General features: G+C 42.1%; 1 protein-coding gene across 4 annotated transcripts in view; it reads left to right on the top strand.

Annotated features, from left to right (window-relative positions):
- IQGAP1 (IQ motif containing GTPase activating protein 1) overlaps positions 1–12,521 on the top strand; it is an 80,416-nt gene that overhangs the window by 24,923 nt on the left and 42,972 nt on the right. For all 4 annotated transcript variants that reach the window (XM_055717062.1, XM_055717061.1, XM_055717060.1 and 1 more), the window contains exons 3-11: positions 961–1,117; positions 1,486–1,563; positions 3,245–3,321; positions 5,452–5,519; positions 6,581–6,694; positions 7,083–7,261; positions 7,928–8,018; positions 8,516–8,679; positions 11,300–11,384. In XM_055717062.1, coding sequence (XP_055573037.1) covers positions 961–1,117; positions 1,486–1,563; positions 3,245–3,321; positions 5,452–5,519; positions 6,581–6,694; positions 7,083–7,261; positions 7,928–8,018; positions 8,516–8,679; positions 11,300–11,384 — 1,013 coding nt within the window. The remainder of the gene's footprint in view (positions 1–960; positions 1,118–1,485; positions 1,564–3,244; positions 3,322–5,451; positions 5,520–6,580; positions 6,695–7,082; positions 7,262–7,927; positions 8,019–8,515; positions 8,680–11,299; positions 11,385–12,521) is intronic.

Raw genomic sequence — 12,521 nt, 5'->3', positions numbered from 1 at the left:
AATCATTGCCCTTGCTCTGTTTCATGATATGGGCTACTGCTGTTCTGGGCCACTTTTCTGCGATCTTCACTGATCCAAGGCTCGCCTGTCCTGCAAGAGCTGTAGAGCTCTGTCGCAAGCGAGGTGTGATCTAGGGAAGACTCGTTACAAAGCGGCCCACGGCCGAGCAGCTCCCTTTTTCAGACAACAGCACAGCCAGGGAGCGTGTTGTCTTTGGAGGACAGTGTGTAGCTTGCATTATACAGCCTCAGGTAGGAGAAATACCAGGGCGCACCTCTGGTTGGAGAACAGCGACTTTTCAAATTACATGCTGCTGTAATCTTTGTTTTTGTCAGGAGGATATGTGACACCATTAAATGAGATGGAAGGAAATAATAATAATAATGAGATAAGGGAAGATCTGTTAGGAGGAGAGGAATGCCTGTTCTGGTTCCCCCTCCGTCCTCATGTTTAAAATGTAGAGTAGGGCGGGAGAAAATATATAGGTCAGAAAGGTAGACTTGATAACAATGCTGTAGGGCCTCTCTACGAGATCAGCTAAAAGAGCTTGAGTAAGTGGTAGCGTCATGAAATAACTAGCGAATACTTAGTGAGAGTAGCCTGTACTCAAGAGGAAGATTTAAATTAGTTTAAAGGACAGGTTGGCCACTGTATCTAGACCAGTACCAGCTAAATCATGGGCTGATGGAGAAACACATATGGTGAGACAGTATCTTAATTACATGTGAAACTCTGGCTGCTGAGCTCTGTACTTAATATTTTGTCTGAAGTGTTACTGACTAGCATCTTAATCACACAGACTGTGTGGTAGTGCTATACCCACTTTCAGCCCCTAGTGCTAAGCAAATAGTAGGCTAGAATATGACAGCAGTAGCAGTATGAAACTTGTTAAGCATGGAGTTCTGTTCACAAACTGAAAATACACGCATGTGACCAAGTTTGTTGTTCTTGCTCTTCCAGATGGATGGAGGCCTGTCTGAGTGAGGAGCTGCCTCCCACAACAGAGCTGGAAGAAGGATTGAGAAATGGAGTCTACCTGGCCAAACTTGGAAACTTCTTCTCCCCTAAAGTAGTTTCTGTGAAGAAAATCTATGATAGGGAACAGACTAGATACAAGGTGAGAGCTGTTGGCCGTAGATACTACTTTAGGTAGACATCTAAAATGGGAAAATGTGCACATAGAGGTACAGTGTGCAAATAAGCGGAAAGTTAGTTTATAATAGTATTACCTGAGAAACTCCACCTTTACTCTAGAACAACGATTAAGTGAGAGGGGGTGGGCTCTTGGCTTTATATCTGGGCATGCACTCATGTGAAAGAACTTGTTGTAAACAATCAATGTAATTGTACATAGAAGACTTCTGACCTCTTTTCTGTAAGAGTACCATTTTCATTATCCATCTTAATGAACCTCCCTGCCATTCTTGGCAGCTGTGGTATTTTATTTCTTACTGTTCTCATCGTTGTTGCCTATTTTTATTTTAGGCAACTGGTCTCCACTTCCGGCACACAGATAACGTAATCCAGTGGCTGAATGCCATGGCTGAGATTGGTCTCCCCAAGGTAATTTCTATGTCGTACGTGCAGATAAATAATCTTAGAAAAACCTTACGTTCCATGGAAGCATTTTCTGTTGTACAAAAATCAGCAGACTTCCTCTAGTTAATTCTTCATTTTCTAGATTGACGTCCCTATAGAAATTCTCTCCTAAAACTTGCTGAAAGTTTTCATTCTGCTATATGTGTGAGTGTGATTAGGAGCAAAATAACTCCTCCTTCTGTACCGTATCCTTAATGTCACTAATCTTGCATAACATCTGCGTTACATAGTTCTTGCCAGGCATTCTTTTGAGCAGTATCTGAGCTACAGTTTGATTGTGGAAGCTTTTTTAGAAATCTATGCTAAAAGAAGCAACACAACAGAAAATAGTGTTATCTATTTCTCTATGAAACTTTCACATCAAGTTGAAACATTCCTGGTGTAGCTTAATCAAATATAAACTATTGGCTTCACTAGGGGAATGTCCAGATAAACTCCTCTGAGCTAATCAACACTGTTGCCTAAAAATATCTGGAAGTGGGGTAGTGCTGATAGTAAAGTTGCATACATGGAGAGTAAGTAATTTTTTTTAACATGTTTTTTTTTTTTTGTAGGCTGTGTTATGCTTAGCCTCTCCAAAACCAACATTGCGTAGTTTAATCTGATGTATGTTTTGTTTGCATACAGGCTTGCAAATTGAACACTTTATTCTTGGCAAAGATTTTGAAATAATTTGTTGAGATTTACTAGTTGAGCCTTGCTGGGATTTATGATGATTTTACAGGAACAAATTTAGGATTAGGAGATGCTGAAATACACTGTTAAGGTTGTTAGGTGAAAATAAATGAGGAGGTAGCTAGACAGAGAGAGTTGTAAGTGTCAGGTATGAGCCAAGATTTTCAGGTCTAAGTGAGTTTTGAGGGGGAGATAAATGTGTGAGGATATGTTAAAGAAACTGGGCTGGCATCCAGTACATTGACAAAGAGATACTGGTGTTTAAAGTATTTTCCCATGCAGCAGAGCCAGGGAACTGATACTGTGGAGTTGTGAGGGTCCTTCGCTTGCTCTTGCCTTTACAGAAAGAGCAATGCTATTTTCTGCTCATAGGCAACAGCAATGTATCCTCCCAGTGACTAGAACGTAACGTACCTTGTCAGCACTTTCGAATGAATTGACATTTCAATATTAGCCCGTTGTGTTAAACTTTGACGCGCTTTGCATTTGAGGCTGTCTGAAAGCTTTTGGGTCCAGCTGCCTGACAGTGTAGTGTGCAGAGCACCTCAGTGCTGGTCTCAGTTTGCCTTTGTCACTGTCTTTTGCTTCTCAACCACATTTAGTCCAAACAAAATCCTCTTTTCTCTGTTCTGTTGCAAGTATTTTTTTTTTTTTTTTTTCAATCTCTTGGCTTTCACCAAAGTCCTTGCTAATGCCTCCTGACCCGGTATCTTGGTGGGCACATGGAAGAAGGGGTGTACTCGTCCATGTGTAATAGGACCTGGGCAGGAAAAGGGGCACCCTGGTTTGGGTGGTAGGAGCAAAAGAAAGGACTGGCTGGCACTTAAAGCAGGAGGAATGTCGGGCTAGGGCAGAGAAGCTCAGAGAGTTTTGTTCTGCGGGCTGTTTCATTAGTGTGCTGCAGAAGAATTGGGCTTATCACAGTTGTGTGTGAGTGTAATTCAGACTGCTAACTTTGTTTTATCTTCAGATATTCTACCCAGAAACTACAGATATCTATGATCGCAAGAACATGCCACGCTGTATCTATTGTATTCATGCACTCAGGTAAGGCGTGCTAGGCAGAAATCTAATTGCTTCCGATGTCTTTCTGCAAAGCTGAAGGGTGGGAGGGGAGAGGAGTGAACTGAAGGCTGGATGAGGGTGAATTCTCTAGCGAAACAATCTTAGCAGGTCAGAGCAAAGATACATGAAGCCGGTATTTTGCCTTGGGCAGTGGCCAGATCAGATGCTGAAGGAAAAAGAACCAGTCAAGTATGTTGTGATTACTATAGAAGTGAGCTTGATCCCAGCTTTAGATCTAAAATGAGTTATCTCTGTAAAATAAGTCATTTGGAGTTTATAAAGCAGTGAGGAGTACGCTGCCACGGTCAAAACTAATGCTCCTTTTTGTTCAGGTTACAGCAGAGTTCCTCCCTTGCTGGCAGCTTTCTAATAGCTACTGTAGCTGCTTTATGCCGGGGTTGGCTGGCATATATTCTTGTTACATGTTCTTTGTTATATCCCGGCTGTTCCCGCCCCCCTAGTAGCCTGAATTGTGAGCAATTACCGAGCTTCCCAAGAAAATTAAGTTTGCCGTTGCTGTGATCTTTCTAGATCATAATTAAGAAAAGAAAATGAATTCATGGAGCAAAATTAATAGATGCAAACAGTCCCAGTAGTTAAGACTGTAGAATTTAATCTGTAATCTTTCATCTAGTAATACTTTTTCCATACATTTTAAGTTTTTTTCAATTGCTAACCTTTTTGGCTGAAATGTTCTGTAGCCAAATTTCTCTGCAAAGGCAGCCTCCTCAGGATTTTATCAGTTTAAGTAATTTTATTTTTCAAGGAAAGAAGAGAACTCTGACATGTAAAAATAAATGTGGAAAAGGATATTTTTTTATAAAAAAAACCTGTTCTTTTTTCAGGCTTGGTGCTGAAGTATATTCCAGTTAAGAAATAAAGATCTAGAATGTGGTTTTGTTGACAGTCCATAGGTCAGAAGTGTTCCTGCCTGCTGTTTGTGTTCTGTTTTGGTGTTTGTTTTTTTTTTTTTTTGGGGGGGGGAGCTGCTTAGATTTATAGAGATTGGAGATTTATATTTGTCATGTTGAGGTTGTGCTTACCCTCTGTTTTCCTTTCCAATCATGTTAAAACTGAGTTTACCAAAGGAATGTATATTTACTTTATTAATAGTTTATTTTTAATGTTCCTGTATTACCAGATATTTTAACAGAGGGTACCTTTCCACGATCTGTGCTGAGCTGGTATGACAGGCAAAAAGGAGAGGAGTTGCTTCTCCTTCCCCAGCCCCATTTGTCCTGAGCTGTATGGGTTCACCCCTCCCGTGTAGCCATCCTGTTCCTGGTCAGGCTCCAAGTGGATACTTTAACAGCATTTCAGTAAGCCAGCTCAGCTGAGCAAATGCCTTCCCTCTGCTCAGCGCTGGTGAGGCCATGCCTGCAGTGCTGCGTCCAGTTAGTACTGTGCCCAGTTCTGGGCTCCCCAGCATGAGAGGGGCATGGACGCGCTGGAGAGAGCTGGAGGAAGGGTCACTAAGATGATTAATGGACCAGAGCCACTCTCCTGTGAGGAAGGACTGGGAGAGCTGTGACTGTTCAGCATAGAGAGGAGAAGGCTCCAAGGGGATCTCATCAGTGTGTGCAGCTGTCTGATGGGACAGCAAAGGAGCTGAAGCCAGGCTCTTTTCAGTGGTGCCCCATGACAGCACAAGAGGCAGCTGGCACAAACTGAGGCACAGGAGTGTCCCTCTGAACATCAGAAAACACTTTATTTACTGTGTGAGTGACCAAGGAGTGGCACAAATTGCCTAAAGAAGTTGTGGAGTCTCCTCCCTTGGAGATACTCAAAAGCCATCTGGTCATGGTCTTGGGGAACCTGGTCTTCTGTGACCTTGTTTGAGGAGGGAGCTTGAACAAGACAAACTTGAGAGCCCCCTCCTAGCTTCAGCTGTTCTGTAATTCTGTCAAGACTTCAGAGTGGTGGGCCAGTTATTAGTTATGTGCGGCTGAGGGGAGGAGGGGAGTCAGCTCACTCTTTTGGTGATTACGAGGCATTACGTGGGCTTACCTGAGTGGCTTCTTGAATCTGTATCTCCTAAAAACTACCTGTGTCGTTGTCAGAAGCACAGGGAAAAATGACTAGTTCTAATTACTTGCTTATTTTCTGTTCTAGCCTGTACCTGTTCAAACTGGGTCTTGCCCCTCAGATTCAGGATTTATATGGGAAGGTGGACTTCACAGGTAAAAAAAACAGAACCAAAACCCAAACCCAACCAACTGAAACTCCCGCTGATACATATGCTGTCTTTACCTCATATTCTACTAGGTGTTGTATAGATCAGTTAAAGGATGGCTAATGTTGATATCCTAAATGCAAATTAAATTCAAAATTAATGGCTAGTAATTTAAGAAAATTTAAGAAAAAAGGATCGATTTGAGTACTTCTGAGCCAGGCTGTTGGTTTGCTAATCATTAGTTTTGCAAGTAACGGCCTCTTTTTTTGCTGTTGTTGTAAGACATTTAAACCTTGGCTCCATTCCTCTGGGAGGAGTTTTGGTAGATGGTTCTGATCTCGCTTGATTTTAAAGTAGAGGTGCCGTTAGCTGAGTAAGTTTGCCAGCTGATCTGCAACAGGAGATTCCAGCACAAAGTATCACATCCACGTGCCACCTCAAGGTTTCAGTTCCTTGATTTTGTGCAAAAGTGTCAAATTCTGTGTTTTGCATTAGTGAGGTTCCCACCTGAGCACACACATTTCATTTAAAAGGTATATAAACTTCCATTATCCTGCAGAACAGTTGTTGATTGCACCTATAAAATGCTAAACTGTCAACTCTCTTTTTGAGTTACATGGTATTGCTACATATAGCAGCAGCATGTCTTGATATCCTCTGTTTGCTTTTCTGGCATAGACTCTTGGGGGGGGGGGGGGGGGGGCGCAGAGGAATGCTGAAATATTACCTGTGCATTTTCCTGACCTGTTGGCAGCTGTAGTTGAGGCATCGCAGAATAGAGTCTGTTTCCAGCTCCTTGTGAGTCACGTGTGGTTTTCTGCTGAGAAAGACTAGTATATTCTCATATGAGAATCTGGGAGAAATGTAGATTTAGGAAAGTGTGCAAAATGTCTATCAGTTCTCATTTATTTTGTTTCACTTACTGAGTTATAGTCAAAGTATTATTTAAACAGTAATTGTAATTTATTGTGGTTATCAGACATTTTTTTTGGCAATAGTTGTTGGTATAGCAGGGCTGATTCCTGATGTGTTTAAGCCCATATAACACTGTTTTAATGTGTGTTTCAGAGGAGGAAATCAGTAACATGAGGCTTGAACTGGAGAAGTATGGTATTCAGATGCCTGCCTTCAGCAAGATTGGTGGAATTCTTGCAAATGAACTTTCTGTGGACGAAGCAGCATGTAAGAAAAATTGTAGTTTTGTTTTCTGCAATTAGTCAAACTAGGAGATTAGGTATTTCTTTTTTTGGTATTAGTTTTAGTGCCCCCTGTTGTAAGACAGTACAGTCCTTTTGATAGGCCTTTTGGAAGACTGGGAAGAGGGTTTTCTTCCTTCCCTTGTGTATTTTTATTCTTTCTGGAGCATGATGATCTAACTAGCTACAGTATTGTGCTAGGAAGTAGGCTGACTTTTTTGTCAAGAACAAATGATGGATTGAGAGGTATTTTGATAATTCTCTTGCTTCCCAGTATTTCCAGGTAATTCTTCTGCCCTTGCCAATTAAGTTCTCAGTTTTTAACAGAGCTGTTGTGTTTGGGACTAACTGGCACACTGCGACTTGTTTTTCAGTACATGCTGCTGTCATTGCCATTAATGAAGCAATCGACCATCAGGTTCCAGCTGACACTCTCATGGCCATGAAGAACCCTAATGCCATGCTAATAAATCTTGATGATCAACTGGAATCCACTTACCAAGACACACTCTACAGAGCAAAGCAAGACAAGATGGAGAATGCTAAAAACAGGGTAGATCAATTCTTCTTTCAAACCATCTATTTGCATGCGTTACAATTTTGTATTGCAGTGTAAACTGTGGAGAATTCACAGAATGTGTGTTACAGTCCTGTGTGTATAGTGTTAGATGGGTTTACTCCTGGTGGTATTCTGGTGTGTTCCCCAATCTTCCTGTTGTAGAAGACAGCAGCAGTTGGCTGTGTGACTGTTTAGCCGTCTGAAATACGGGCCACACGGATGCAGAATTAACGTCCGTCTTTCTATGTTGGCAGTGTTATCCCTGCATTGTCATATGATATAAATATGTTTTCTGAGCAATGAAATGATGAGCAAAACTGACTGATGCTGTCAGAAGGGGGTCAGTGTTGGTTTAGAACGCTGTGTATCAAGTGCCTAGCTATGTGTACTGCTTTCTGTGCTCTGGAGCTCTCCTGTGTGTTCATACAGAGCCATTACATTGAAATAAGGTGTTTCTAGGTTGTCTGTTCCAGAGTATGAGTATATTACTTTATATGCATTTACTTCTAGGGCTTCTTTTTGCTTGTGTAGAAGTAGCCTATCTATGACCTGTCACAACTCTATATAGATACAGTTATCCTCCCTGACCTTTTCAATGAAACAATCTATAAGAGCAAAGGAAACTGTAGAAACACTAATTACTTTTTATTTCATCTTCAGATTGCCTCTGAAAATTCAGAGAGAGAGAGAGATGTGTATGAGGAACTTTTGACTCAAGCTGAAATTCAGGGAAACATCAATAAAGTGAACAGTAGGTATCATGCTGAAGTAATAGTCTTAATTAAAAGAGTACTGGAAAACAATACCTCTGCTTGTTCTTGCTTTCTGTAGTGCTAACAAAAGTGGAAGGCAGCTGCCCTGTTTTTCTGGGGGTTTTGTGTGTTTGTTTTACTTGGTTTGTTGGTTTTTTGGGTTTTTTGTTTGTTTTTTTTTTAACTTCTTATTAGTACATAATTGTAAGCTGAGTTCATTTTGGCTTCTGTTACCCTTCATTTAGGAAATGGATTGTCCGTGTTGCTGCCCACCCCCCCAAGTTTTTCAACTTGAGTAATGGATGCTATTTCCCAACTTCAGCCCCTTTTTCAAAGTACTACTTTGCAGTTGACTTTGAGAGTCTTCCATTTGGATTGCATACCTAATTTGCTGTCTATCAGGTCTAAGAGTATTTCTTTTTGAGCAGTAGGTTATATAAACCATGGGACTTCCTCATTTAATGTTTCTCTCAAAACTCTGCTTTACTGTTGCTAGCACATGCAGCCATATCAAAGATTGACCTAGCTTTGGAACAAGGAGATGCATTAGCACTGTATGAAGCTATGGCAACGCCAGCCCTGGGACTCCGAGGATTGCTACGTGAAAATTGTGACTGGTATTTCAAGCAGTTTTTGAGTGACAGACAACAGAAACAGGAGGTATGGAAAAGTCTAGATTACCCTGATCCAGGAGGTTTTCCCCCTGCCCCCCTTTACCATACCACTGCATACTAATCACTTGCTAATTACCTGCTTACAGTTTAGTGTTGGTTTGAAAAAGTTAACACTAGTAGAGAGAAGCATACAGTAAGCATGTATATCATTTAGTTTTCATCTCTGCATATGAAAGGCCAGTATAATGCTTGTATGTGTATATATATATATATATATAATACTTTCACCAAACCTTAAAATACTAACTCACATTTGTATAGAACCATTGTAATATAGGTGTGTCATCCCTCTCATTTTACTATTATCAGTGCCCAAATGTGGATATTTGTGTTGCAGAAACACCTACCAGAGAAGCATACGCTACTTCCACTGTGTGGAATACCACTGTACACTATTTGTAGACGTGGTGCTTGGGGACATAGTTTAGTTGTGGACTGGGCAGTGTTGGGTTTATGGTTGGACTTGATCTTAAGAGCCTTTTCCAACCTAAATGATTCTGTAACTAAGGTTAACCATAGTTTCTCATTTCAAACAGAAAAAGGAAGCATACAAGAGGTGGATGGAAGCAGGGTCAGGTGTCTCGGGAGGAAGACTTACCCCTTAGCAGAGGAGGATCAAATTAGGGACCATTGAAACAACTTGGACAAGGGAGCTGGTGGGCTGCCTTCGTGGGTGCTGAGGGAGCTGGTCTGTGTGATTGTGAGGCCACTCTAGGCAGCCTCTAAAAGTTGAGGGAGATTGAGGGAAGTTCCTGAGGACTTGAGCGTGAATGCCACCCCAGTGTCTTGAAGGGCAAGGAGAATCTAGGGAATTACAGGTCTGTCAGTCTCGCCTCAGCCTCTGGGAGGATGATGGAGCAAATAATCCTGGAAGCAATCAACAAACATACAAAGTACAGGAAAGCGGTTAGGAGTGCTCAGTGTTGGGTTTTTGAAGGGGCAGTGATGCTTGACCAATCTAACAGCCTTCTGCAATGAGATGACCGGCTTGGTAGATGAGAGGAAAGCAAAGGATGTATATCTTGACTTCAGCAAGGCTTTTGACGCTGCATCCCATAATATCCTCAGACGAACTGCTGAGGCATGGGCGAAGTGGACAGCGAGGTAGGCTGAAAACTAGCTAACTGCCAGGCTCAAAGGGTTGTGATCAGCTGTGTGATGTCCAGCTGGAGGCCAGTCACTAGTGCTGTACCCCTAGGATTGGTACCGGGGCCAGTACTAGTTAACAACCCACTAATGGCTGTAAAATGGGACGGAGTGTACCCTTTGTACGTTTGCAGATTGTACGAAACAGGGAGGAGCAGTGAATACACCAGCAGGTGGTTGTGCTGCTACTCAGAGGCACCTCAACAGCTGGAGGAATAGGCCATTAAGAATCTCACCAAGTTCAACAAAGACAAATGCTAAGCCCCATACTTGGGAAAGGAATCGCCTCACGCACAAGTACGGACTGGGGATACACTGGCTGGAAGGCAGCTTTGCAAAGGAGGATAATGGGTCCTGGTGGACAATGACTTGACCAAGAGCCAGGAATATACCCTTGTGGTAGAGGAAGCCAGCAGTGTCCTGGGACGCCTTAGGAAGAACGTTGTCAGCAGGCTGAAGGAGGTGATCCTCTCCCCTCTACTTGATGCTGGTGAAGACCACCGCTGGAGTACTGCTCCCAGTTCTGAGGCTCTGCAGGACAAGAGACATGGACATACTGCAGCGAGTCTAGTGAGGGCTGAGAAACTGATTAAGGGCTCAGAGCATCTGACATGTTGAGAGGCTGAGAAGGCTGGGGTTCCGCATGAATGATGCGAGCTGAGGGGTGTGTGTTGCTGTTAGTCCCTTCTGTGAGGGTACAACGACTTCCACAGCGCACGGCCCTGCAGCTGTTGTTATTAAGAAGATTTGTCACTTGTCTCTGAAGAAAGATCTTCACAAGCTGTGTTTCTTTGGACCTACAATTAAGACAAAATTGGAAAAGCGGGGACTTCTTAAAAACGTCCTGCCAAGCTTCAGCATGGCAGAAACTCTCCATAGCTGCCCAGAGGTGTCTCTAGGGAAGATTTTTACCAGGTTTTTTAGGAGCCACAAAAAACAAGTTCAGCCATTTTCTAAACTACAAAGTCAGATTGCATGTGTTTCCAGAACGGTCTTGTTACATAAATGTGGTCTGTTGGTGCTTTTGGAGAATTATCATCTTTACCGTGTAAAGGTGTAAAATGGAGCATCACTGTGTCACTTCATGGCAAACTATGCAAGTACTAATTTCACTCTAGCATGTAGCTCATGTACAGGCAGCCTTTTCCAACAAAATTGTCTCCTTTGTCTTAAATGTGTTATAATTCTGGAAGCTGGGTCTTTAATTGCTGTGTTCATGGGACTGCACTTCTAATACTGTAAAAGCTATCAGGCTGTACGCATACGGCCTTTCACCATATGAGTGGAGAATCTGGTTTGTCTTCCTCATGTGTGTGGTGTCCTTTGCAGAAGCTATGTGGCATTAAGCATGTTTTAAGGAAGAACTGTTTTTTGTTGATTTCTTTCGTTTTCTTTTTATTGAGTTATTTGAAATTAATAAGCTGACATTTTTTGACCCTTGTGGTTTCTTTTTCTCTCAGGCTGGCCTTACAGGTCCTCTGCAGAAGGAAGAGTTGCAGCTGGGAGTGGATGCTGCTAACAGGGCAGCGCAACAGTATCAGCAAAGTAAGGATCAGCAGAAACTATTGCAGCAAAGTGACCATGAGTGTCATCAAAAGGATGAGACAGCACAATATTTGGGTCTATGTGGGGATACGTGAGGTCTCTCTCAAGCTGTTACGAATTTTCTTGAAGTACTTCACAGCTGCCAAGAACGTTAAAGAGAGGCAGTTGCCCTGTTTATTTGTAGTGTATTTTATCCTTCTCTTAAAATACTGCTGGAGATAAGAGCATATAATTTGAAATACTAAGAATTGTGGAGCTTTTGCGTCCACCTTGAATAACATCTTTTTCTAGGATGCTTATGTGATTTTTTTTGTGCTGTGGAGCTGTGAAGGAAATCCGGATTGCTCCATGAGGTGTGAAAGCTAGGTTACCGGCTGACCATTGACGCAAACCTTGCTTGGTTTGAGCTACAGAACCTTTAAGTGTTTCTGAATATCAGGTAGCAAATAAAATGCAGATCATAATGGCTGTTTATTTTTGATGGATGCTTCTGACACCATGCATAACTCTTTTTTTTTTTTTTTTTTTTTCTGGAGAAGAATGTTCAGTTCTGGCTGTGCAGGAGCAACTAGTTCAATTTGTAATAGGTAGAAAGGAGTCTGCTCGAGATCTGGGGAGAGGAGTTTTAGAACACAAGAGGAAAATAGTGAATGCCTAATACCTAGGAGGCTACCTTCAACATACCTTAGTTGTTCAGCGTGGAGCTCAGCGTTTGTTTACTTGTGTTATTTTAAAGTTGGCCACTGCGTACCCACTATAGAGTGCTTGTTACTGCCTCAGGCAGGAGAGACGCGGGGTAGATGTGGGCAGGAAGAAAAAGTTGCTACTACTCATCCATCCAAAAACTTGCAATTAGAAGGCTTCTTACTATCAGAAGACTGAAACTGTGAAACAGTCCTTTGATAACGAGCAAAAAGGTGTATTGGTTTTAAACATGAGCTTTATTTTAAAGAAGGCATTATGTATTTTGGTTGCCTGCAGTAATGGGAGACTAATTGGGGAAGCATGGATCGGAAAGCTTCGCTCATTTCCTGCAACTAAGGGAATTATCCCTTTTCTTGTTAGCTATCTGATTGAGTAGAATAAAAGCGTTCTTGTTACTGGGGACTCGACTGTCTACCTTCCTCATTCTTTATG

This window comes from Falco cherrug, chromosome 7, assembly GCF_023634085.1.
Source record: "Falco cherrug isolate bFalChe1 chromosome 7, bFalChe1.pri, whole genome shotgun sequence".
Classification (NCBI taxonomy): Eukaryota; Metazoa; Chordata; class Aves; order Falconiformes; family Falconidae; genus Falco; species Falco cherrug.
This window is presented reverse-complemented; position numbering and strand designations above follow the sequence as displayed.